Source organism: Mus musculus, chromosome 12, assembly GCF_000001635.26.
Source record: "Mus musculus strain C57BL/6J chromosome 12, GRCm38.p6 C57BL/6J".
NCBI lineage: Eukaryota > Metazoa > Chordata > Mammalia > Rodentia > Muridae > Mus > Mus musculus.
The window spans coordinates 3,961,075-3,988,029 of NC_000078.6; the positions used below are offsets into that span (position 1 = coordinate 3,961,075).

Consider the following 26,955-nt stretch of genomic DNA (forward strand, 5'->3'; position numbering starts at 1 on the left):
GAGAGGTGGTAGCCGGTCTGATTTGGTTATTCACATAAACTTTTTTTTTTTTTTTTTAAAGTGCATTTCTCCTTTCCCTTTATTTTTTAAAGATTTATTATTTATTATATGTAAGTACACTGTAGCTGTCTTCAGACACTCCAGAAGAGGGAGTCAGATCTTGTTACGGATGGTTGTGAGCCACCATGTGGTTGCTGGGATTTGAACTCCGGACCTTCAGAAGAGCAGTCGGGTGCTCTTACCTGCTGAGCCATCTCACCAGCCCTCACATAAACTCTTAAGACACACGGTCTCACCCTCTTCTTTATACCCCAAGGAGATAGATGCACTGTCCCTCGGCTCAAGCCTTGAGGGCATTGGTTTCCTATCTTGCTGTGTCTTCCCAGCCCCTTCCCCGTGATGTTCAATTTCATTCTCAGTTCTCCCTGCAGATGTCCACTAACCAACCTGCTTCCAGTAGCTTTCCTGCCCATGCAGACATTACATTATATACAATATACATTAATGCATATATTTTTAAAAGAGCTTGTCAGTCCCATGGCCCAATTTCTCATTAGTTGCAAGCTTTTGGGGCAAAATATATAGAGCATGAACATGTATAAAAAAAGGATATATGTAATTCTACATGTATGTATAGAGATGAACATGTCAATCATGTTCATTCCCCTGCCAAGCCTTTAGCTCATGTCTCCTGGGATTAAGGAAACGTCATGTCTGCTGGTCTCATTGTTACTCTTCAGTTCTTCATGCCTGGACCCCCATCCCATCCCCAGTGTCACCTTCGCCCACCTTCAGAATCTTTTTTTTTTTTTTCAATGCAAGCCTAGGTTCAAGACCACCTCTACTAGGCCAGGCATACACTCATCCAGTGGCCCTGTTTATTTTTAGGGTTCCCGAGGTCCTCTCCCTCTGTGCTGGAAGGCACGCTGTCTGGCCAGGATGGCAGGTGATTTGCTATGTGTCTGGTTTGTCCCCTCATCCAAGAGAAACTCCAAGCTCCGCAGGCCTGTGTTGTGTTGCTTCTGTCTCCTTGTGGTGTCTCTACAAAGTTGAGTCACACTTCTGCAGACACATTTACAGGGCATGCACACATACCCATCACTTTGATTAGACATCATAAACCTGGTATTTGTGTATTTGTTCACAAGCCCTTATGTCTGGTAGGAGTTCACAAGGACATGGTGAGCCCTGCGAGTCCTGGTGTGAAGGGGAGTCAGAAAATCTGATTAAGTTCTCACTAATGTGGGAGGTGGGGAATGGCCTGCACCCTCCTGAGGATGCTCCCTTGCTGGGAATCCACCCTTCAGGTTTCCAAATCTGTAATATCCTCTCCTCCCTCCTTCATTAGAGCCAGATGTAAAGTCAGGGTCAGTGGAGGTGGATAAATGCCAATGGTACACTTGATATTTTTCAAATTCTGTTTTTATCCACACAAACAGAAAAACGCTATTTTCTTTTAAGAATTCAAATAGACAGCCATATGGTGACAACATTAACATTTATTTGAAAAGGGCACCAACCACAGCTAATAGTTCTAAAAAATGACTTCAGAATACCCCCTTCCCTGGAAGGAAAACTAAGTTGATTCAACAAGTTTAAAACATAGAAGACTGCCACAGGTGCCAATTCTGTACTCACATATAAATATGTCAGCTATTATATATACAATGTTGGCAACTATAAACTACATCACACACATGCACGGACATTGACACATACACACACTCAGCCAGGCATGAAGGTCTCAAAAACTCGGACACACTGAGATGATGGGCTGCAGCATCTATGGGTGTGCACTTTTATACTCCATGTGCCAGACTCCAGTCATTAAGAGTTCAGAAAGGGCAAGTGCTGGGCTCAGAAGATCTCCGTGCTCCCTGAGGAGCCAGGCTGGTGCCCAGAATCACGATCAGGGCCTCCCATGATTTCCCTCTGCAGTCTTTAGACAAGACCCAGCTTTATAGGGTCATAGAAACCAGACTGTTTCCCCTAAATTTTATTCCCAGATTCCGAGGACAGAATTCTTGCTTTGGTGCAATCTGCTTGCTGGAGAAGGTCAAAAAAAGCAGACCCCTTCCCGACCTCCAAATCTACTTTTAAACACAAAGTTCAGACCCACAGCTTAGACCTTGCCTTTCCCCCAGGCCCCAAACACAGCTAAGCCACAGGGCTTAGCAGCTTTCTCTGTAGCAGGTTGGCAGGTCTATGACACCAAAAGGACAACTGGAAGGCACCACGACCCAGGGACCCTCAAGAAGTCTGGGGCTTCTTTTCAGGAAGTCAAGAGTCTTAAGGCTTTTCCAATCCTACTTCAGCTGAACTGCATCGTGTGGACCAAGACCAGTAACATATCCCATACGCACAGGCAGCATATGGGATATGGCTGCTCTGACCAGGGTCCTTGGTCCCAGCCTACGTTCTCCGGCTTTGCGTGAAGGTGGGAGCCAGAGGGGGCATTTCTAGGTTTTCTGATGAGGCCACTTAGGAGTCATGAAACCATCTATTTTAGTCAAGAGAAAACAAGAAACTGACTCAGCATAGGAAAACAGCAGCTGCTTCTGGATCAGGCATTTTCTCTTAATCTACTGTTTACACTTTTATGGTCAACCACGTTAACTCCTAACCCTAAACACACTCCCACCTGCTACATTCTGTCAGTAGGATGTCACTCTCTAGGCCAGAGCCCTGGGTGCTTTGATCATGGGGGTGGGGTAGGGACTGCTTGGCCTTAATAGGTTTGTTGGCTCCTTTGGATTCTGGTTTACAATAGGGAAAGAGAACAGAATTTGAGACAGTGCGATCAGACACCAGGGGCTAGAAAAGCATGGGCACTGGGCTGCTCCCCGGCCTCCACTCGCTGTGCTTCTTTTCCCTGCCTTGTGATGGAGGGACAGATCCTCCTGCACCCACCATCTAGACTTCCTGACTCTGAGGCATACTTGGTCACGATCAGATTCCATTTCCTGTCAACAGGCAACCCAGTATCCTACTGGATGTAAATTTAAATCAATTCTACCAAGAAGAGGGCACACAAGTGACCAGTTCTCTAAAAGCAGCATGTCCCTACTACACAGCCACGGCATGAAGAAAAAGAAATACTTAGACCGAGCAGCCATTGATTCTGCAGACATGAACGCTGTGCCTTTCTTCTGTTCCCAGGGCAAGGTGAGAGACAGACATATCTGTGTGGGCCTGGAGGCATCTGGTTCTGATGCTGGCTCTCAAAAGACTCCAAGGAAGTGTCTCTCCCAATCCACAACTAGGGTTAAGGTGTCTCAGGGGTGGACAATGACATCAGTGGGGAACAATAAAGAAACTAATGGACTCTTACTCTAGCTAAGCAGAGGATAGAGGATGTGGCCGGCAAGTGAAAAAAGACAGTTTTTAGCACAAGGCTTAAATTTTCTTAGTTTCTAAAAGGTTACTTGCCTTCATGCTTAAACTTGCCTTCAAGGCCATGCTTATAAACTTGGGTTGAGCAGTAGCCACACAGCTCCAAAGCCATGTGAGTGGTGTTGGGGTGTTGTCCTCAGGGACCTGAGATCATGCAGGCCATGCTGGAGCCGTGAGCCCGTAGCTCAGTGCAGAGAACATGGGAAAGAGTTGTATTACAAATGGGAAACTCTGGGGAAAGGGTCAGGAGTGCCCCATCTGTGATATTTATCACATATGCAACGAAAAGTACATGTGCTCAAGTTCTCCTAATTCTGGAAAATGTTGCCACCTGTCCTAGTGAGCAGGCTGTCACTATGCAGGGTCCCGAGGAGCTCAACTTCTCCTTTATGACCCCAGGCCACACTGCCTACAACCATACCTTAGAAATGATTCCTGCAGACCACAGAACCACTTCCCCTTTACAAGAAGCAAAATCTCTGCCTTTAATCCTAGCACTTGGGAGGCAGAGGCAGGTGGATTTCTGAGTTCAAGGCCAGCCTGGTCTACGAAGTGAGTTCCAGGACAGCCAGGGCTACACAGAGAAACCCTGTCTCGAAAAAAACCAAACCAAACCAAACCAAACCAAAAATCTCTGGAGCAATGTTGGTCCTGAGAGAAAAACAGCTTGGAAAACGTATGGGAAGTTTGAAAGGGAAAAGATGGACTATCTTGGACCGTGGAGTATGCCCACTGCTAGGCATTCTGAGAGGCACGGAGACACCACGAGGGACATCAGGAAAGGGCCAAACCAAGATAACTGCAAGTGGCCTTGTTTGCACCCACCCAGTCCTGGGTCAGCTGCTCCCAGCACACCAAGTCACATAGGGACAGGGAGGTAGCACATAGGGAAAATGGAAGCCAAAGTGATTCCTAACACCTCTACCCAGGCTACAAGCAAGGCCAATTATCCCCAGTGTCTCAGACTTAGCCCAAAGAGGGAAAATATTTTTTCAATCCTAGTTGTTAAATCTTTCTTTCCCCAAATTCTAAAGTGCCACTTGCTCAACTGCCTGCCTCTCTCTCAAGCCCTCACTACTGCTGGGAGCATCTTCCAGAGGAAGTGATGCAGACAGGCCTCAGGGCCCTGGCACTTCCTCCCCCCCTCTCCAGCCACCTAGAACCAGCTAGCTTGCTCAGCTTTCTCTCATCCCAGAGGCTGTGGAAACAAAGACATCAGGGACCAAACTTAACAACTAGGAAACATCCAGAAGAGAGAGAACCAGAGAAGACCCACCCCAAGCTTCCTCTGGACAGAGATGTGGGAAGATGCTACGCAGCCAGGACACAGACTCACCACACTCGTGCTTTGCTGAAGCTGCCACCCAGTCTGGGAGACCCAGCCCCTCTCCATCCCCAGCTCTTCTGCTAGCCTTGCTGGCTCCAGTGTCTGTCCCCAGCTCTGGCTGTAAGTCCTCAGCATTGATTAATAGTAGAAAAAGAAATGCAGACAACTAGAGAGTAGGCGGGATGCTGGGTAAGACAACCAAGACTTAAGAGGCGAGAGCAGACATCACTTCTGAGCTTTCACAGGGTCATTTCCCCAGGTGCCACCTCTGCCCTCCTTTGACCAACCATGTGGATATCAGGCTCCTTTCTTTGGGAGTGGCTGACACTCCCTCATAGACACATCCCCAATGGAGGCTTCCCAGGCCCTTCTGCTTCTCAATGGAGATGTCCTTGTGATTCTCTGTCCCTGGCTGATACAAGAGAAGACAGGTCAGATGCTTATTAGCCCAGAGGAGAGGTGGCTGGACTCTTCTCACGGAAGACGACAAGGAGGAAGGAGGACCACAGAGGACCAGAGAGGACCTTTTGCTCACTGTCCAAGGTGACAAGTTCTTAGCCATCCCAGCTAGATTTCCAAGGTGAGAGTGAGCAGGGGGGTGGTCCTCTTGCAGACTGTGTCCTCTAAGGAGCTCTGTCTCCTGGAGTTCAGTATACACACAGATCAGGAAACTTCATCTCATAGACAGGGATGGAGTGGTTTTGCGGCTGGCCGTAGGCTGCGCTGATGGTTCCTGAAGGGCTTGGAGGGGGCCTGGAGACACACAGAGGAGAGAGGTAGGAACCAAGAGCTGGGGTCCTACCCTGGTGCAACTGAACACAGCAGCTGGTTTTGGTTTCTCTTTAAAATGCATGCCACTCCACGAGTTCCCAGATTTTCAAGATGTTCTATGATCTTCAGCTCAGTCAAAACTCCCTGTATAGGCTCTACAGCAGCGGTTCTCAACCTTCTTAATGCTGCCACCCTTTAATGCAGTCCCTCATGTTGTGGTGACCCCCAACCATAAAATTATTTTTCCTGCTGTTTCAGAACTATAATTTTGCTATCGCTATGAATCATAATGTAAATATCTGATATGCAAACCCCCCAGGTTGAGAACCACTGCTCTCTGATGTCATAGGTACTTTAAAGATCAATCGCTTGACCAAAGCACTAAGACTCCTGGTTGTTTTCTAGACCTCACTAAGCCAGTCTCCTGCCCTCCCCATGATGGCTGAGACTGAGGGAGGGCTGGCTGCAAGCAGGTGTGAGGGGAGGGCTTAGGACAATGGCACAGAGTTAGGGCCCCCTACCTATGTGGTCACTTACCGGATGGTGATTTCAAAGATCTGGTTGAGTTTACTCTGCAGCAGTGATGCCTAGAGACAAAGAGAAGGGAAGTGAACGTGGGGTTCCAAGAGTGTTCACTGCCACCTCTCTGGCCACCTGTCCAAAGGACACCAGGAAGTTTCTGACAGTAACAATCCCAGGAGGTAACCCGGTGGGTGTGCTCTTATCCTTGGCACCTGTGTGTTGGACTTACACATTCAGCTCAGCGATAGCAGTGACAACTACCAGCAAAGGCTGGGGACCTGGCATGGCCACCAGCAAAGGCTGGGGACCTGGCATGGCCACCAGCAAAGGCTGGGGACCTGGCATGGCCACCAGCAAAGGCTGGGGACCTGGCAGGGCCAGGGATACCCAGGAGAGGTTTTGGCAGGCTTCTGCTCTTCAATGTAGGGTAGCAGGGTCTGTTGGGCATGGGGTCAGGAGACTGGAGCTGACGTTACTATTTCTTGACGTGTCTAGTACTTGGGCCTCCTCCTAGACTATGAAATCAACAGTCTACTTCTCAAAGTGGGATGCGAATAACTTATAGTAGGTAGTACAGGCTTGGAAGTTATGGGCTTTAATACAGATACAAAATAAGTAGACCTTATATATATATAATATAAACCACATGCCTATAATCTCAGCACTAATGAGGCAGAGTCAGGATGGCTGAAAGTGTGATGCAAGCCAGAGTTCAAAGGCAGCCAAGGACAAACAGCAAGACCCTCATTTAAAAGACCCTGGCTGGTGAGATGGCTCAGTGGGTAAAGTATATGCTATATGAGCCGGGTAGCCTGAATTCTATCCCTGGAAACCACATAAAAGTGGAAGGAGAGACCAAAAGTTATCCTTTGACCTACATGTGCATCTATACCCATATCGTACACACAGGACCATAACAAAAGTTCATAATAATAATCGTAAAAGTTTTTGCTCATTTTGTTGAGACAGTGTACTACTCTAGCTAGCCTGGGATTAGTTATGGAAACCAGTCTGGCCTTGAACTCACAGAGATCTACTGCCTCTGACTTCTTAGTGCTGGATTAAAAGTGTGAGGCACAACACCCAGCTGGCACCTCCTATGCCACCCCCACATGCCACTGTCTCACTATGTTGCTCTGGCTGGTTTGGGATTATCTATGTAGACCAGGCTGGCCTCTAATTTACAGAGACCTGCCTGCCTTTATGCCTCCCACGTGCTAGGATTAAAGGTCCAAGACACTGAGTGCTAAATGCTTAGTCAGTGGGCTCAGGGGAAGCAATGTAGCGAAAGGTACTGAGGTAAACAGCAGCATTCTGCATGCTAGAACCAAACTCCCAATTTCTGCAGTACAAAGAACCAAGGTTTGAACTCGGTTCTGCCCTCAACCCAAATCTGGTTTCTGATTGGTCAGGAAGGCACCCTGTGGTGTGTCACTCACCCGGGCCCCACAGTGAGCTGCAATTTCCTCAAAGGGCGCTTTCTGGAACTTCTCTACCACCTGTCTCTGCCGCTCACGCTCCTGCTCCTCAACCGCCACACTGTCCACTGTGACAAAGAGAACTGGGTTAGTGTTTAGATCGTCCCCAGGAATGAGTAGAGGGAGGAGCTTGAGTATATGAACAGGGATGAAAAATGGGCGGAGACATGAAAGGCGTGGAGCCCCCATGTGTCCATATAGACTTTTCCTGATTCTGCCCAAGCCCCACCCTCTGAGAATCAGTTAAATGGACCGTAGCTGAGCTTTTAAAGACCCAAGTGGCTGCACCCCTGCTGGAACTCTCAAATGAACCATCTCAACTGTCCCTTTTAGTACTGTCAGGGCAGTTTTTAAAAGGACCTGAAGAGGCAGAGAGACCATGAGAGCCACAGCAGAGCAGTCTAGGCAAATTTCACTTAAGGCTTTACACACCCTTATTATCCCAGGTGAGTTAGTGCCAAATAATGAATAGGGAGTGGGGTTGGGGGTCAAATAATGCCCGTTGTGAGTGGGTTAGGGAGACAGGTGTTGTGTTCATTCATTACTTCTTAATTTGCTTTCAGACAGGCTCTCACTAGATAGCCCTGGCAGTTCTGGAGCTCACTATGTAGACCAGGCTGGTTTGAGATCCACCTGCCTCTGCCTCGCCTCGAAAGTCCTGGGATCAAAGGTGTGCACCCCCACTGCCCAGCTGAGTGCATTTATAACAAAATCCTGAAGGGGCTTCATGGGAAGGACACGGACACAATTTCTTCTCAGTGCCTTTCACTGCTCACCTGGCTGTAACTCACAAGCCGTAGCTTTCAGAGGCAGCCACCATTAGCAAGCAAGCAAGGGCTTGCCTGATAAGCAGTGCCACCCACTTCATTGGGGATTGGGGACTTCCAGTTGAGGCTCTAGTGACTGATGAGTTTACAAGAGGCCACCGGCTTCTGCCACCAGGTCCATGTCACCCCTGACCTCCCGTTATCACCAGAGTTTCTCGGGGCCCCATCTTACCAATGGCCTTCTTCAGTGTCTCATAGGTGATCTCTTCTGCAGGAACTCGCTGAAGGAGACAGGACAAAAATGTGAAAGGTGAACGTTGCTCCTCAGGGGAGCAACCCTAAAGCATCCTCATTCCCAGAGGTGTCTAAGCATGTGTGGAAAAGTAAATGAGGCCAATTCCTCATCAGATTCCCTCAGAATAGAATTCTATCTCTTTCCCTACCTAAGCCTGTCCATCATGCGCCACCGGAGGAAACCACCACATAATTAAAACAACAAATACTCAGAGAAATAGTTGGATGTAAAAAGGCAGTTGAGAAATATGATCTCCAATATAAACTCCAAAAAACTTCACAACATTTTGAAGGCTTATAATATATTAAATTATACCCCAAAGTGATGAATTTTAATATAGTAAGTCAATGAAGGTTAGACACAATGAGCGTTCTGCTCATCTGATTGGTCCCAAGACCAGAGGCAAAGGATCTCAACTTCTGCAGACACTATGAAATGAGGCAGGAAATAATAAAACCCAAAGAAGGGAATTCCACGGATGCACAGCCTTGGGAGAGACGCTGAAGATAGCGAGGAAGATGGAACAGCAGGATCAGCTAACACAGGATCCTGAACAGAGGCCGAAGATGTGAAGCAGTGCAGATGGGGAGGTCATAGCCCTGCAGCAGTTACTAGGACGCCCCTGGGCTAATCTGACCCGGGGAAAGAACCAATGAGTGTCCCAGGAGGTCAGCAGAGAGTAAAGGGTACAGGCTAGGTGAGCAGCATTTCTCCTCCTTAGCTTCACCTAACTACTGGAGGCCTCTGAACCAAGGACAGGAGAGTCCCCTCTGCAGTATGGGGAAGCAGTCAGCTCACTCCAAGGCTACAACACAGGAGGGGCCCTGCCTTTCAGGGCCACAGGGTCTCTGAGGATCCTTCTACCCTCTTACTCTGCTTCCCCAGTGAGCCAGAGTCAGAGCATCCTGCCTTTTATGGGAATATTCCAGATGAGCTCTTAGAACTTGGCCCTAGGTGGAGGCTTAATCCCAGCCTTCAGGGACTTTTCCATGCGCTGATCACACCTGTCTTCCACCGTGGCCCTCATAATCCCATGAGTCTTTGTGTCCCTGTCCCACTCAGAAGTGGGCCCTCCTTACTTTGTATGGTGCTGCACCCGTCAATCCCCCAGTTTGTATGAGTAGGGAAAGGAGACCAGAAAGCCTTTCTACAGTGATTTTTTTTTTTAATGATAGCCTCATGATAGAAGAATAGTAATAAACCGTCTAGCTGGAAATATCAAACATGTCTGCATGATAAGAGTCAGTAAGAAAGTAGATTTACATGAGAAACTAATTTCCACAGATTCTTTAATGTGCTGTAAAGGGCAGGGAGCACTTAGCACCCAAGTACTGACAAGAACACTCACCTCCTCTTTTTCTGGGCTGTTCCTGGATTCCACCTCTACCTGAAGGGAAATGGTCTCTCCAATGCTCTTCCTCTTGGACAAGCGATCTTCATCTGGAAAAGAGGAGACCAGACGCTGGGGTTCCCAGTCCTTGCAAAGCCAGGGCTAAGCCGCTGGTCCTACCCACCACAGCCCTCAATGGCTCAAGACACACTTAAGCTATACCTGGAGTTTCCGGAGCCTTCTGGCTGCTGTGGGCCTCCTCCACCCACTGTTAGGATCTTCAGGTTGCTTCTTAGGGCTAAGAGTTTTTGGAACCATTTATGAAGCATATCTCGTTCTCAACTAGCACAACTTGTACCATCCGCTCACAGCAGCAGTAATGGTCATGCACGCAGCGTTCCCTAAATGCATCTGCCTTCGTTGTTCCACACACCTCCATATAAACCCTCTAATGAGGCAATGTTGTAGTCATGTAACTCAGGGGTTTCCAGAGACTTGCCAAAGGTGTTTTTAAAGAGGAAGTAGCACAGACATCCTGAGATGGATCTCTGGTTCTGTGTGTTCTTTCCAATGCTACGAACCAGCCCTTCACAAGCCAGGTTATCTCATGGGCTTTCTGAGATCCTAAACTGAAGAGGGGGCATGTGGGAGTCAGGATCTCACCATAGATTCTGCTATGTCTCTCAGCTCTTATGCAACATCTAAGATGGCACCACAAGGGGTTCAGGAGGCCACGCCCCTTTACCCTGGGGCTCTTGCCTGGCAGGAAAGGCAGAGGTAGATTAGGAGCCTGGACTAGAGCTCATACCTGTCAGCTGAGGGATGTACGGCAGGCAGAGCCTGTCTGAATTGTAGCCGCTGCCTCCCAGGACCTCACTGATTTTGCTCTGGCGGAAGAGAAACTCGATCACCACACCATCTAGATTCTGAGACAACCTGAAAGACAAAAAAGAGACAGAGGAAAACTGTGGGCAGCTAAAACAATCTCTAGATGGCTCTATCACAATAGCAACATATTCAGTATGCAAAATGACAGCAAAATAGAAGAAAATGCCCCTGGTCCTTTTCCCAGGGACACCTGCTGTTATTTTTTGCAGAATCCTTCAGTTGAATACACGTGGGGGGCTGGTGAGATGGCTCAGTGGGTAAGAGCACCTGACTGCTCTTCCGAAGGTCCAGAGTTCAAATCCTAGCAACCACATGGTGGCTCACAACCATCCGTAACAAGATCTGACTCCCTCTTCTGGTGTGTCTGAAGACAGCTACAGTGTACTTACATATAATAAATAAATAAATCTTTAAAAAAAAAAAAGAATACACATGGGTCTACATATAAATGTTCCCTTCCCTAACACACTGTTTTGTGATTAATTTTGGTGTGTATGTGTATACAGGTGTGCATACATATATGTATACTCAGATGTGTAGAGACCAGAGGTCAATGTTGGGCTGTGTTACACCTTTGGTAACAGGGTCTCTCAGTGACCTTGAGTTCACCAAGTAAGCTAGGCTGGCTAGCCAGTGAGCTCAGATACCGGACAGTCACCCTGTCTCCAGAACTGGATGACAAACCACATGCTATCACACTTGGCTTTTCCTTTTCTTTTCTTAACAACATGGTTTCTGGGGAATCAAACTTCATATGTATAATATGAAACAAGCAATTTATCAACTGATCTATCTCATCAGCCTGTGACTGACTTTATTCATCTATTATTTAATAACCATTTCACACTAAATATTCTTTCAAAGCAACACAGACTTTCTGAATCTTTTTCTTTTGTGATGCTCTGTGTGGGATTCAACCCAGGATGCATGCATGCTAGGCAAATGCTCTGTCACTGAACTACAGACAGACAGCCTTACCCCAACATCACCATTCTCCTGCAGTTAGTGTGTGGCAGCCACAGTTTAGAAGGCTAAGTCTTGTTGTTGGACACCTTTTATTCCATACTATCCTTGATGACATCACTGTCATGTTGGAGTGATACCGGCCCACAGCAGCATCTGAAGGCAAGGTCCTATTGGGATGGCGCCCCTAGGATGCACACGCCTGGGTTTGCCCAAAGCTCCTGGAGGTGCATTACTTCCTGTGCAGCATGACCCCCAGCTGACTCATCATGACCCCCTGAGCTGACTCATCATGACCCCCTGAGCTGACTCATCATGACCCCCTGAGCTGACTCATCATGACCCCCTGAGCTGACTCATCATGACCCCCCAGCTGACTCATCATGACCCTCCAGCTGACTCATCATGACCCCCTGAGCTGACTCATCATGACCCCCCAGCTGACTCATCATGACCCTCCAGCTGACTCATCATGACCCCCTGAGCTGACTCATCATGACCCCCCCGAGCTGACTCACCATGACCCTCCAGCTGACTCATCATGACCCCCTGAGCTGACTCATCATGACCCTCCAGCTGACTCATCATGACCCCCTGAGCTGACTCATCATGACCCCCTGAGCTGACTCATCATGACTCCCCAGCTGACTCATCATGACCTGCTTGAGGTTTGTCAGCATGGCAGCCATGGAAGGATTATAGTAATGCCACGAAGTCGAACTCTGCCCAGGACGCGCCTATGCCCCCTGAAGCGTGTCCTTGCCTGGCCTCATACTGCCATGCCTGGTACTGTCCTTACCTGGGCTTTTCCACAAACACGTCCTCAGGAAGCATGTATGGTGCCTCTTTCTTTCTGGTCTCTATCACCTGGAATTTGGGAGGAAACCAATGATGAGAGCCGGGTCCAGCTGGGCGAGGTGCCTCAGAGCAGGAGCCAGGAAGAGTCGTGAGCTCTATTTCAGAGCTCCCCAACCCAGCCTCCTTGGAGATGCAGTGCTGAGAGCTTCTCCAGGGAGAATCCAGATCCCCAGCCATCATCAGAGCCACCTGGGGAGATGAGTGGCTGCTAAGGCTGTCACTATTGATGACGCACAGACACCAAGTGTCCTCCAAGTACATGGTACCATCCCCGAGAGACTGTGGTTCTGTCGTCTGTGTCTTATGCCTGTGCTTTCGGTTTATACGAGTGAAAAGAGATTGCAGGTGGCATGTCTGCATCTGATGGACAGGGATGGCTTGAGATTTCATCAATAGCCCTTGCAAGTGTTGGGGGAAGAGATGTGAACATTACAATAACGTAAGTAAGGTGGTGACAAGCCAGGGAAAGATGGTGTGCAGGTGTGCGATGGTGACCTGGAAACAACCCTACAATTTCCAGCGAAGACTGCTTCTTTTACTCCCATATCAGCCCAGAGCCTGGGAAAGTCCTACAATCTTGAGAAGTCTCTGGTACACTGACACAGCACCTTCCCTCATGCCCCAGCAGAGACCTGGGATTTTAAACTTAATTCTTGACATCATAGGACTCCACCCAAAATACTTGAGAATTTTTTCTTAAAATAATTATTTTTATGTGTGTGAGTATTTTGCCTGTATGCATGTATATGTACTATGCTCATGTGTCTAGTATTTGTGAAGGCCAGAAGAGGGCGTCATATCCTCTGGGACTGGAGTTATAGACAGTTGTGAGCTACTACATGGCTGCTGGGAACTGAACCCAGGTCCTCTGCAAGAGCAGTCAGTACTCTTAACCACTGATCCATCTCTCCAGCTCCCTTCAAGAGTTTTAAAAGACTTTTATGCAACAACCAAGGAGGGGCATGTACATGTCGCAGTTATCTGTGGAGGTTTGGGGATTAGTTCTTGCCTTCTACCTTGGTGAAATCGAGTCTGTCTTGCTTTTGCCATGGTACCATATACTGGCCCATAAGCTTCTGTCTCCGACTCCCATTTTGCCACAGGAATGCTGGGATTTAGGTGTGTACCCGTGTGCTTGGATTTCTTAAATGAGTTCCAGGGTCAAGCAAGGGCTTTCACCCTAAGACAGTTTCAGTGTAGCCCAGACTGGCCTTGAACTGGAGATCCTCTACCAATAGCCTCCTGAATGGCTGGGATTACAGGTCTATATCACCACACTCAGTTTCCCCAGCCTTTGTTTATTAGCCCAGGCTGGCCAAACCTTGCTATGCTGAGGTCTTCCTGCCCCTGAGCCTTTTTGAGGGCTGAGGATTAGAGGCATATGTCACCATACCCAGTTTTATGTGGTGCTGGGAATCGAACCCAGGGATTTATGCATGCTAGCTGGGTACTCTACCACCGGAATCACATCCTCACTCCTCCCCCAAACTCTTGCTTTCTTCTGAGTGGTTGGAGGAGTGTGTGCCACATGCTTCCATGAGGACAGAGGGTGGGGAGCAGGTATGAGACCCCTGTGCTCAGGTGGCTGAGGACAGAGGATCTTTAGCTCTTCCACACTTTCTCCAAAGCAAAGGGCTCACCAGGCTCTTGGTCCCCTAATGACACCAACCTCGTGGATGTGCTGGCAGAAAGCAGGCACTGTTGTGAGCTGGCTGATGAGGTTCAGGTAGGCTGCGCCCAGAGCATAGAGCGCACAGCGGTTATAGGTAGGCAGATTCTCTTCGTTGACCTGAGCCACATCCTGTGGTAACATAGATAGGCTTCCAGAGATTTTCCCTGACAATTTAAAGTCTACACGCTCCCACCTGACCTCTCCCCAGTCTTCTTAGAAATGTCTCATCTCTCTAGACTAAATCTTTGTCCCAAAACCTGGGGAGGCTGAAGTCTTCCTTACAAAGCTAGAGAAAATGGTTCATGGAATAATCTGTGAGCTGGGGGCTCCTAAATCCCCACTAAGCATAGAGACAATGGCCGCATCTCCCTACTCTGTGGCTCCAGCTATAGTGAGCACCACTGTCCAAGCCCTCCTCATTACCATTAACCATAGCATTGCCGAAGCTTGGCTGATTGGCTTGGCTTGTTACACTAAAAGCTGCGGGTGCCATCAGAAGACTGGAACTCAAGAGAATTGGAAATTCTATCTCTTAGGGTAAATAAAGGAAATTGCAACATCTAGATTGGTCTGTAGGATTGAGCATGGTCACAAAGATAACCTAAGACAATCTGTCACTAGGTTCAAGAATGTAATGCCTGCTTGGCTTCAGGACCTAGATGTCCTGCATCCACCTTGAAGGCAGCACACTTCCAGCCAGGCAGAAAGGTCTTAGGTCCTGTTGATTACCACATTGTCTGCCCACAAATCTCAGTGCAGGCTTGTTAAAGACATGGGCCCCAGGCTTGGGACACTGTGGCTTTCCAGTTTGGGCAATGTTTTTTTGTTTGTTTGTTCTTGTTTTTCAAGACAGTGTTTCTCTATGTAGCCTGGCTGTCCTGGAACTAGCTCTGTAGACCAGGCTTGGCTTTGAACTCACAGAGATGCACCTGCCTCTGGGATTAAAGGTGTGTGCCACCATCTATCTGTATTTTAAATAAGCATCAGAGGCAATTCTGAATAAGTAGATCAAAGAGTGAAAGGATTTTTAAATGAACACAATTTTTTCAGGACCTCTCAGGGCTTTTGAATGCCCTCTCTGGAATTTTTGGGGTAGCACTCAGACCCCATGAGGGACTTGAAATATTCGAGGCACAGAGATCATTCTGGATGACCTTGTGTCCTCTTTACCTTAAGGATGACCAAGAGCCGTGAATTAGTTTCTGGGGCTTCCCAGACAAGAGCATACATAGTTTGGGGTCTTCATGAATAGCCAACCAGAGTCCCTGGACACCATCACAACTGTCAAGCAACAGTTGCAAGTATTCCTATCTGTACCTGGCTATACAGGCCCCTCCCCATGATCCTCATCCAGCCCCGCCCACATCCGGCCCCACCTGAACAGCCAGCACCAGTCGGATGAGGTCCACCACCACCTCCTCGTTGGCCAGCTCAATGCTTATGAGGGCCAGCAGGCCATAGAGTGCCTCATAGTGTTTCTGGATGTTCGTCTCCTCCTTACAGCTCAGGTAGATGTGCCTGTATAGCTGCTGGGAGTGCTGGGGACAGAACAGCCATGGTCAGTTGGTGGGAGCAGAGTGGATGGGGAGGAAGGCCCATCTGAAGGGGAGATAATAGCTATATGTGGTACCCATCTCCATTCTCAGCAACTGGTTAACCTGGCCAACTGAAGGAGGGAGGAGGCAGGCTCCAGAACTCAAGCAGTGACTTAGAGACTGGGAGCTTGGGACCTATAAGCCTGGCCTCCTCTGGGGCTTGTTTGTTTCGTGGTGACACTTACCTTCTTCATGAAGACAGTGTCCTGCCGGGAGCACTTGTCCACTTTCAACTTCAGGACCGAGATGTCACCAAGGGTGCTAGGGAGGGATGGAGGAGCCCGTTAGCCCACGTGAGGCCAGCCTGAGTTCACACAGTGTCACTAAGTTTTATCCCCAGTGCGGTGGGCTGCCGTTCGCTGATTACTCTCTTCTGTGGACTGTGTGGAAGCATCACCTGTTATTAAAAAGCTGAGGGCCTCTTAGCTAAGGCAGGAGATAAGAGACGTGGGTCCCAGTACAAAGACAGGAGCTCTGAGAGAGGCGTGGGAAGATTCACCTCCCCAACCCTGAGGAGACAGGGAAACTGAGGAAAGGTAACCAGCCATGGGGCACACAGAGAATAGAGTAAACGAGTTATATACATTATGAGCTAGTCAGGGGACAAGCCAAGCTTATCGTCAGAAATTTATTAATAAGTAAGTAAGTCCCATGGATAGAAAAGACTCTGGTTATATCCTTTTTCACCTTACTCCAAATCCCCAGTGCCATGGCCCTATGTCCTCTTCTTCCCTAGACCTGAAATGTCCCTTAGTACCTGCTATTCTACTTTCTACTATTCTACTTTCAAATGCCCACAGTACTCTCTCCAGCCCTCAGCCCAGGCTCAAGCACACTGGCTCCCCACACTCCTTGGCCAACGCCAGGGATGAATTCTAGCGAGTCTCACTGTCCTCCACCTGGGTATAAGGTGACTGGCCAAGGAGACAGGTCTCATTGCCCCCATCCCACCTCTACTGAAGGAGAGACCCAGGCTCACCTGATGGTAGAGAATTTGTGGCGGTTGCCATGGCGATCAATGAAACTGATGAGGATCTCTAGGACGAAGAGGCGGATTTCTGCGTCCTCCATGAGGGCAGTGGAGAGAAGGCGGTCCAGGAAGTTGCTGGGCAGGGCCGACATCATGTTGTTGCACTGGAAACCTGTGGATACCTGTGAGGAAGCCCGGGCAGGCATACTTAGGAACACTAAGTATGTCTCTCTTGCATGGTGCGGAGAGAAGTTGGAGAAGCAGTCAGAAGAATTCTGGTGTAAAGTGTCCATCCTCTGGATAGAGCAGTTACCCTGTCCTCTCATGGGCCCTGAGGGTCCCCCTAGAAGGTCTACTCGGTACAGTTCAGTTGACATGTACGTGCATGGGGACAGCACGCAGGGGCAGTAAGTGTTAGAAGTGAGTACAGGATGAAGCTGGAGAAAGGCAAGAGTCTGGGAACAACTGAACGCCCACAGTGTGTACAATGCTTTGTTAAGACCAGGAGTCTCAAGACTTAGAGGGCAGAGGAAGTCACAGCTGCCTGCAGACTCCACTCACATATCTGATGCAGCCCTGTGATAATGGGGCCTTCTGACCCAACTCAGTCGGCATAAATAGATACATCACACATGATGCCAAATGCTCAGGTCACAAGGGTGTTTCCTGTTAAGTCCATTTTGCAGACTGATACCTCTGCTGATTCTGAAGGCTTGCATGGAGCCAGCCCAGCCCAGCCCAGGAACATCAGGTGTTCTCTGAAGGGGGATGTGGGCATTCCCCAGACTGTCACCATATGACACTGGGTACAAATGAACAAGGGTCAACTCAGCAAAACTGCAGCATCACAGACCGAGGAGAGGTTAGACAACTGAATTCGGGAAGTATAAGAACAAGGGGACTTTGCAGAAGGACACTGAGTGGGGCTGGAGGTACACTCAGTGGTGGGGCATTTGCTTATCATGCGTGAGGACCCGGCTTCAATCCCCACAGCAAAGCAGCCAATAAGCAATCGCAATGGCTGCTCGGAGTGAGGGCTCTGTGTACACAAGCCTGCTGGGAGCAGAGGTGGGAGCAGGGTGGTGCAATAAACAGAATCATGAGAGCAGCGCTTCCCAACCTTCCTGATGCTGTGACAGTTAGTGCTGTCCCCATGCACATACTTGTCAACTGAACTGTACCTCATGGGGTGGTGACCCCCCAACCATAAAATTATTTTCGTTGCTATTTCATGACTGTAATTTTGCTTCTGTTATGAATCATAATTGTAATTATGTGTTTTCAGATGGTCTTGGGCAAGTCCTGTGACAGGGCCATTTAATGACCTCTGCAGGGTCAGGACCTACAGATTGAGAACCACTGGTTGATCTATCGAAAGAAAGATCTAAAAAATCCGAACCTTTAGATGTTCACATTAGAAACTGAGATCTTCTCAAGGAAACAAGGAACAAAATAGGAAATGGCATTCCCAGAAAGTTCTCCTGGTGTTCCTGAAGGTGGACATAGAAACATCGAAGACAATAACCTAGTTGTGAGATGTCCAAAGTCTAGGCGGGCAGGGAGCTTGTTACAGAAGCAAATTTCAAAGCTGGGCATGGCAGTGCATGTATGCCCATAGTGTCAGCACTTGGTAGGTTAAGGCAGGAAAGAGGATCCTGAGTTTGATGTCAGCATAGGCTACATAAGATCCAAGGCCAGCCAGGGCTGCAAGGGGTCCGGGGGTCTCTCCTAAATAAATCACATACACACAAACACAGATTTCAGAACTCGCTGTGGCTGACCACTCACGCTCCCTAGGGAAACTGCATATTTAACCCGGTGGGCGTGGGAACAACAGAGCTCAACCCCAGCAATGAAAGCTGAGATGCATTAGGAGATATAGGAAACATAGGGGAAGGAGGTGGTGGTGGCTGGAAGGTGGGAGAAATGGGGGAAACAGAGGCAAATGGCCTGGGGAAGGGCACCAGGTAGGCAGACGGGGACAAATGACCGCAAGACCCACATGGTCTTAGTGACAAGGCTACCAGTGGGCACACAAAGCCACCATTATTAACAAAGGGAAGCATTACGTTCCCACCTTGCTCTGAACAACTGAATGGGGCTCAGGTTGGGTTTCAGCCTTTCACTTACCCCTTTAATAGCTGGACATATCTGTGCAGCATGGAACACAACTACCTTGGTTACCTGAAAGAAGTTGTGACCACAGAGGCAGAGCAGGGACAGGATAGGGGGGCTTACCTGAAGGAGGGACTTCAGCAACATGATCTGGGTCAGCCGGTTCCTATTCTCCCTGTAGGCCAGAGACATGGTCTCAGCAGGATGGCAATAGAGTGCTCGGCTGCACCCCCCACTCCTGAGTGTTCTCACCAGGAGGCTTGTTGGTGGACCCATGATTTCCCTAACTGGGGGGGGGGGGGGAGGCTGAAAAATTGCCACGGGACCTATGACCCCTCTGTTTTTGAGCCAAGAGAAGAAAGCAGAGCCACAGAAGTCAGGGTGAAAACCAGGAGCCAGAGAGGGTGGGCTGGGAAGAAGCAGTGGACTGACCCCGTCCGTCCGGTCTCTACGGGGTGATGCACAGAAGGCAGCGGGACTTTGCTCATGATGAAGAGGATCACCTCTGAGCGCTGGTAGGTCGGCAGTGTGCTGGCAAAGGAGCCTGTGAGGAGAGGAGGGAGCGTGAGAGGTCCCCTGGGCTCAGCAGCAGCTGAATGGAGAGAGTGAGGCTCCCTAGTGCCCAGGGCTGGGGCAGCCCAGAGAGATCTGCCTAGGCAGGCTGCTTTGACCCTGTCTCCCGAGGAGGGAGCAAGAGGGACTCCAGAGGGCCCTTCCAGATGCCAGCTCTTCCCTTGTTACTGTCATCTGGGCTTCTTCCTGGGGGATAGGGCAGCTCAGTGGTTTCACGGCTGATGAGACCATGGCATAGGCACAAGGACCTCTGAGAGGGAGGAGACCCTGTTCCATGTTTCTCCACATCCAGGGCACAAACAGTCTCCGTTGCTTCCTTCCTGTCTTTTTTTTTTTTTTTTTTTTTTTATGCCTTAGTCCCACCTCCCCTACTGCGGGCCCACCTGGAAGCACTAGGCATGCCTAATGAGGATGGAGACACAGGAAGTCTGCCTTTGCAGGAGAGCCAGGCTGAGAAACCCAGACTGATCTGGTGTCTTTGCCCAGATCATTATGTGTCATTAGCTGGCTGCCATTTCCCCCAGTGTCCCTAAATAACACAGTGCTAGGTAATCATACAGCAGATGCTATGGCGGAGGCCTGGTTCTCCCACAAGGATCATCTCTCTCTAGTCCTGGTTCCACCTCATCCTCCCAAGATTCCTTGCTCTTCTAACTCCTTTTCCTAGGCCCCAGCTAACTCCTCCTCTAGAGCTCTTCCCCTCTCCAAGCTTTGCCAGGGTCTCTCCTTTCAGTACAGCCCTAGTCTTAACCCTTAGGCCCTGCCTGTCTCAGGCCAGAGAACTAGGTCTCTGGCAACCTCTCCCCACAGCCTCATTCCTCTTCAAATCTTATCAGGTCCCTCCCTTCTCCAAGCCTCACTGGGTCCTTCCCTTTACTAAGTTCCTTCCCCAGACTCCGCCCCTTTCCAAGCCTCGCCCAGATCTATCTCCACTACCACGTCCTAGGCCCCGTTTCACAGGCTCTGCCTCCTTAGCCCCGCCTCCAGATCGTTGACAACTCCTCCCCTGGAGTCGATCCCTCAAGCCTCAATGGCCCCTCCCAGACCCACCCATTTCCCCACCGATAGTTTTGATGACGGCCTCCTGGAACATGCACTCCTCATGCTCCTTGATGATCTTGGAGCCCAGGCTCACAGCGCCGTCGTAGCTCCCAGTTAGCGCGTAGTCGATGCTGAGCCGCAGCTGCCGCAGCAGGGTGTTGAACATCTCCAGTACCGTGGGCCCTGGGCGCCAAGGGGGAGGGACCCACAAATCATGACAGGAATCCCTCCTGCTCTCCCGTAAGCCCAGGCCCGCGCAGCCAATCGGCTCTAAATCTAACGCCTGCACACACCCCCCCACCCCACGCCCCTTGCCTTTTGCTCCGGACCCCCTTACCGACAGAGCCCGTGGCAGCGATAATTGCAGCTTCCGATAGGACTTCCACGATGCCGGCGCGCACAGTCGCCGCGCTGCGGCTGTTGGCGTCCAGGTGGCTCAGGAGCTGCTGGATAACCAGGTGGGAGTGCTGCGGCTGTGGAGGAGGAAGACGTGCTGGTCCCCAAACAACAACACCCCCCCCCCTGCCCCCCGGCCCGGTAGCCCTCTGCTGGAACCCAGAGGCTCAGGGTGAACCAAAATGACATCCCACAGCCAGTGGGCACTGCAGGTGGCACCCAGACCTCGCTCTCTTTCTTGCAGCACCCCACCCCAACCCCCACAAAAACGGAGCCAAATCCCAGGGAATCTGTGTTTGCACATTTTCCCTGAATTCCTTTACTTCAAAGGCGGCCAGCAATCTATTTCAAAATATTGTCTTTCATTTCTCCCTGTCCCCAGGTTTTACTGGCAAGGCCCATGAGAGGCCACGTGGTTCATCTCAGTGCAGCTCAAAGTGTGGCTGGGAGCCAGCCCAGTGCCAATTCAAGATCTGTCTGATAACACTGCTGCTAAGATGTGGGCCAGAAGGAAAGTACACCCGCAGTAACGGGGGCGCTCAGGGAATGCAGGTGGCTTGTCTTCTTTGAGATTTAATTTTCTCTAGGAATTATTTTCCATTGTATTTCATAAAAATAAAATAAATGTTGGCCTAGGATATAGGAAACATTAAACAGAGAACTCCTTGCAATTCCTTCCCAGCCGGATGATACAGCATGATCTGTGGCAGCTGGGGGTCTCTGGGGGGGGGGGGGGGAGTCAGAGGACACCTGGCTTTCTGCTTTGTGCATTGTCCAGCACCAGGAAGTGCCCTTGTGCCCAAGCTTGAACAGGGACAAACCATACCTGAATTGAGTACATGATGATTTTAAAGCAACGGGTGGCAAACACTTTGGGTTCCCAAAGAGAGTGGTTATCCAGGTGGCTGTGAGGAGAAAACATGGGGGAAGGAGGGTGACTAGGAAACTCAGAGGGAGGGAGGGAGGGAGGGAGGGAGGGAGGGAGGGAGGGAGGGAGGGAGGGAGGGAGTAGAGATGAACTTGGAGGGACAGCGACACTTCCAGAGATCCCCTGGCAGTTTCCTATCAAGGAAGGGCTTACAGTACAGGCTCTATAGCTTGACACAAAAAGCACCTTTGTTCAGTTTTTGCTACCCTCCTCTTAATCAGCACAAACCACAGGTGACCACTGCGTGGTAGTCTAGCTGTATGAACCAGCAAAGGATTGACTTGGCCGTAGCAAGTCTGCAAGGCCATCACCTCTATTTTCACCTGGGGAGATGGGGGAGGGCGGCTGGGACAGCCTGCAAGAAAAGCCTTGAAACCATCACCAGGGAGTAGAGCATTTCCTGGGTGGAGAGCAACACTCAACTCACATAAGAACGGGCTTGATGGCGTTCTTGATATTGCCGAAGGCCGCCCGGCCCAGGAGCTCCCTCAGGCACCTCTCAGCCAGTTCTGCTGGGTTCTCCTTTTCCTTCTCTGGTGCTTGGAGGGGCGAGGGAGACCGGCTGTGAATACAGAGCCAAGTGGATAAAGGATGGGGTTCAAAGCTGGGAGCTAGGACTGTATAGCCCTAGGTTTCTGCTCAGAACAAGCAGGAATTGGAAATAAGCTGCAGCAGGTCATAGAGTAGTCTTGACTGCCAGCGATTAACCAGGGTACGGGATCTGGCAGTAGAAGATTGGAGGAGACAACAGAGTTGTTTGTGGAGAAACACTTCAGGGTGGACTGGATTGTCTCTGGGAGGGTCTAGACATATCTAAAGGTTCAGGAAGAGGTGGGTGAGAACTGAAAAGAGGAAAGAGGCATATGGTGATTGGCTAGGGGGTGACTTAATGGTATGCAAATCTGAGTGAACCTCTAAACAGAACTCTTCTAAGAGCAAAGCAGATCGGTGAGCTGTTATATCAGAAATAGCCACCAGGGGGCACACTTACTTTCCTCTGCTAGTTTAACTGCCCAGACCCAACTAAGTGCAATTTTACTGAGCATCTAAGTCCAAAAGCAAGGTAGGACAGCAACAGGAACCTTTCTCCCTATCCCATTCTACCTGGGAAAGTAAGGGTCAGGGGACTGGATGAGTCTGATCTTTTTGAGGATCTAAGATTAAAATCCAGTGTCTGCAATTCTTGAGTAGCTGTGGCTGGTCAGTCATGTTTTAAGGTCTGAACTGGCATCATGAAGTGAGCTGGGGAAGTCCCAAGGGAAAGTCTTTAGCATTTAGAACCACAACAGGCATTTCAAGCCTCCTTAGCTGGCACAATCTGTCTCTCGTCCCCTTGTGTCCTGACCAGCTTACCTGTATACTCAGGCAGCCCTGAGCCATACCACTCTTGCTGTCTCATCTGAAGGGGCTCAGAGGCTGGCAGAAGACAGACCAAAGGATCCACTCATCGGGAAACAAGCCACAAAGCCAAGATTCCTGGCCTTGTAGCTGCCTTTACCTTCCTGTCCAAGCTAGGTGTGTTCCAGGAGCCTGGGTGTGAGGCAATGCTCTGACAGCTGAACCCCACTCCCACTCACCTCTCTGCCTCTTCCACGTGCTGCAGATTGAAAAGCAGCGACGGGACGATCTTGTCCATGTGCTGTGGGTCCCAGATGTTGGCCTGCAGCTCGTCATTCACTGTCTTCCTCACTACCCCTTGCAGGCCTTTGATGCCTGACATGCGGATCCTGTAAGGAAAAAGGCGGAGGCATGCCTGCACCCTGAGCATCTCTACAGCCAGGAGAGGAGCCCAGGTCAAGGTCTAGAGGCTTGAGTGCTCTCAGAGGCTCGGCGCCTGCTCCTCCTTGTGGGTTCCCAGTTGGTTGGGATACATTAATAAACAAGATTCTTGCCCTTGTGTACCTAGTGGGCGGAGACAGACGGGGACCAGAGACATAAGAGAGGACAGCCAGGCAGGCATCATGGACGGGAGCAGAGAGCAAAGCCACGGCAGAGGCGAGCTATGAGATCCATGGACTGCATGAAAGTTCTGGGGGCAGGACTGTCCTCTGTGTCCTTGGAGGCAGAGTGAGTAGGAGGACCCAGAGAATGGAGTGAGGGAGAGCCACTGTGAGGACATGGGCTGTGTTGATGGGTGTAGATATTGGGAGCAGGTTCTGAGGTGTCCAAATGCACGTTTTAAACCAAGGAGTGTGTGGCGGGTTTGCGTGTTCACGCACACTTGCGGGTTTTGTTTCTGGCTTCAAGTTCAATCAGGAGTATATTATTCTTTGCCCTGTTTTCTGCCCCACCCCACCCCAGTTTTTCTTTCAGAATCATCTGCTGGGAGCCCCTTCTGATTGACAGCCACCCACTCTGGCAGCAGCAGACCGGAAGAAGAGTCTACAGATTGACCATCCAGTGCTGAAGCCCTTCAGCGCCCCTTGGTGAGTCTCCTGGGAGCGCCACAGGCCCCTGGACTCCTGGTACTCACTTAGTCTTGATTTCCAGGTCATCGTGGCTTGAGTGGCACATTTCACTGAATCGGGACACAAAGAAGTCATAGCTTCGATGATAGGAGGGGGTGTCCTCTTCAATGTTGGCGAACTTCACAAACTGTCGGGCAGAGGGAGAGAATGTGCGTGAGAGGCCGTCGTGCTGCCCCTTGGTTCTGAGTGTCCCAAGCACTTGATTCAAAAAAGCCACAGGTCCATGTCTCTAGGGAGCAGCCGGAACTTGCTGGGACTTGAAGGGGACCTGGGTCAAAGCACAGAGTACCCCCTTGACTGAGCTGTGAAACAGGAAAGCAAATCTGAACATTTGGCTTCAAAACTGGAATCACACCTTACAGTTGGAGTTTTGAGTGTTTAAAGTTCGGCATTTTGGTAGTCTCCCTCCCTGTCCATCTCTTTCTCTTCGAGACAGGGTTTCATGGGGCAGATGTTGACAATGAACTTGGTCCTCCTCCCCTTACCTCCCAGTTGCTAGGATTACAGGTGTTTGTCTCCATGCCTGGTTTTAGGCCTCATCTTTAGCAGCATTCTCAGCTGCAGACTGTACTGAGCTGTGCGTTTTCAGCTTTAAAGAGGGAATTGATTTCAATCAAGTCTCCCAGACAAGCAAGCATCACCTACAAAATGGACTGCTAAAAACTAACACAATTTATTTCGTCTGATGATATAAATGCTAGCATCCCCAAACAATTCTACAAGGAGATTAAACTGATAAACTGGAGATATAGCTCAGAGGCGAGAGTGCTTACTTAGCATGCATAAGCCCTGGGCTCCACCTCCAGAGCTGGATAAACCGAGTGTGGCAGCCCAGGGCTGTAATCCCAGCACTTAGGAGGTGGAGGCAGGAGGATCAGAAGTCTGTAGAGTAAGTTTGAGACTACATAAGACCCCACCTCAAAATGAGGGCTTAGATTTACAATACATTTTATATTTCCTAAATATTGGTTGGTTTAAAAAAATATACACATTCAAGTCAGGCAATGGTGGCGCACACCTTTAATCCCAGTGCTCAGGAGACAGAGGCAGGTGGATCTCTGAGTTCAAGGCCAGTCTGGTCTACACAGGACTACAAATAGAAAAACCCTGCCCCTCCTCAAAAAACAAACAAACAAAAAACAATCAAAACAAAACAACAAAAAAAAAAACTCCACAATCTTTCTCAAAGCATCTAGTTGATATACTTTCATCATATTTGGTATTAATTACCAATCTGTGTGAAAAGTTAACTTTACCCAAAGTGCAAATTAACAGCATCTTTTAATCTCTTTATGATAGTTTTAAATTTTTTACTAATTCTTAAGAATTTCATACATGCAAACAGTATTTTTATTTAGCCCCACCTTCTTCTCCGATTCTTCCCAGATCTGCCTTCCATCCCTCCTGCTCCATCCCAACATGTCCTCTTTGTTTTAAACCTCACTGAGATGGAATTGTGCCGCTCATACACTCATGGGTGTAGAGCCATCCACTGGAGCATGGTCAGCTTACCAGGGCCCACACCATTAAAAAACAAAGAGAGAAAGAAACAAGTCCCCAAACCTGACGCTCCCTCTCCTAGAAGCCACCAACTAACAACAGCTGTTTAGTGAGGGCTAGGGCTCTTTCAGCCTCCCCCTCCTCCCTGCTGGACTAGAAACAGGTTTGCTCTCCTGCAGGTCTTGGGTAGACAGCTGGAGTTGCTGGGAGTGGATGAGCCCTTCTGTCCTGTTTGTTCTGGTCCTCCCTGTCTATGTCTCTTACAATCTTTCTGCTCCCTCTTCTGAGGGGGTTCCTGAGCCTTGGTAGAAGAGGGGAGGATATCGACTCTCCGTTTGTGGTTGGGCACATCCTATTCTCCACTCTGGCAATTGTGAGTTTCCACCTTAACCACCAACTATACAGAGAAGCCTCTGCCAAGGACTGAGAGCTGCACTAATTTATGGGTGGGTCCTAGTCAGGGTTTCTATTCCTGCACAAACATCATGACCAAGAAGCAAGTTGGGGTGGAAAGGGTTTATTCAGCTTACACTTCCATTCTGCTATTCCTAAAGCAGTATGACTAAAGGAAGTCAGGACTGGAACTCAAGCAGGTCAGGAAGCAGGAGCTGATGCAGAGGCTATGTGGGAATGTTACTTACTGGCTTGCTTCCCCTGGCTTGCTCAGCCTGCTCTCTTATAGAACCTAAGACTACCAGCCCAGGGATGGCACCACCCACAAGGGGCCCTTCCCACCTTGATCACTAATTGTGAAAATGCCTTACAGCTGGATCTCGTGGAGGCATTTCCTCAACTGAAACTCCCTTCTCTGTGATACTCCAGCTTGTGTCAAGTTGACACACAAAACCAGCCAGTACAGGTGGAGAGATAAGAATTTAGGGGACAGTTTGATACTATGTCCAGTTAGTCAAATAGTAGTAGTAGGTGTGCCTTGGGGACTGTGTGCTCTCCAGCCATAGGTTTTTGAGCAGATTTATAGATGTTGGTTTCTTCCCAAGGAGTGGACTCAAATACAATAAGAAGGCAGTGGGTTCCTGCCACAGCATTTGTTCCACTGTTGCCCACATGGCATGTCCTGCAACTCAGTCCCAGAGAGTGATCTGTT

The 26,955-nt window shown here is 49.4% G+C and overlaps 1 protein-coding gene across 5 annotated transcripts in view; it reads right to left on the minus strand.

Moving 5' to 3' along the window:
* Positions 1-1,479: 1,479 nt before the first annotated feature.
* Positions 1,480-26,955, minus strand: part of Efr3b (EFR3 homolog B) — a 76,550-nt gene continuing 51,074 nt past the window's right edge. For all 5 annotated transcript variants that reach the window (XM_030246875.1, XM_011243888.1, XM_030246876.1 and 2 more), the window contains 19 exons: positions 24,356-24,477; positions 23,460-23,609; positions 22,310-22,444; positions 21,781-21,859; positions 20,896-21,031; positions 20,580-20,741; positions 19,377-19,488; positions 19,068-19,119; positions 16,839-17,011; positions 16,045-16,120; positions 15,641-15,802; positions 14,262-14,393; positions 12,534-12,601; positions 10,692-10,819; positions 9,902-9,993; positions 8,491-8,539; positions 7,453-7,559; positions 6,029-6,078; positions 1,480-5,473 (listed from right to left, as the gene is read on the minus strand). In XM_030246875.1, coding sequence (XP_030102735.1) covers positions 5,368-5,473; positions 6,029-6,078; positions 7,453-7,559; positions 8,491-8,539; positions 9,902-9,993; positions 10,692-10,819; positions 12,534-12,601; positions 14,262-14,393; positions 15,641-15,802; positions 16,045-16,120; positions 16,839-17,011; positions 19,068-19,119; positions 19,377-19,488; positions 20,580-20,741; positions 20,896-21,031; positions 21,781-21,859; positions 22,310-22,444; positions 23,460-23,609; positions 24,356-24,477 — 2,091 coding nt within the window. In that variant the 3' untranslated portion in view covers positions 1,480-5,367. The remainder of the gene's footprint in view (positions 5,474-6,028; positions 6,079-7,452; positions 7,560-8,490; positions 8,540-9,901; positions 9,994-10,691; positions 10,820-12,533; positions 12,602-14,261; positions 14,394-15,640; positions 15,803-16,044; positions 16,121-16,838; positions 17,012-19,067; positions 19,120-19,376; positions 19,489-20,579; positions 20,742-20,895; positions 21,032-21,780; positions 21,860-22,309; positions 22,445-23,459; positions 23,610-24,355; positions 24,478-26,955) is intronic.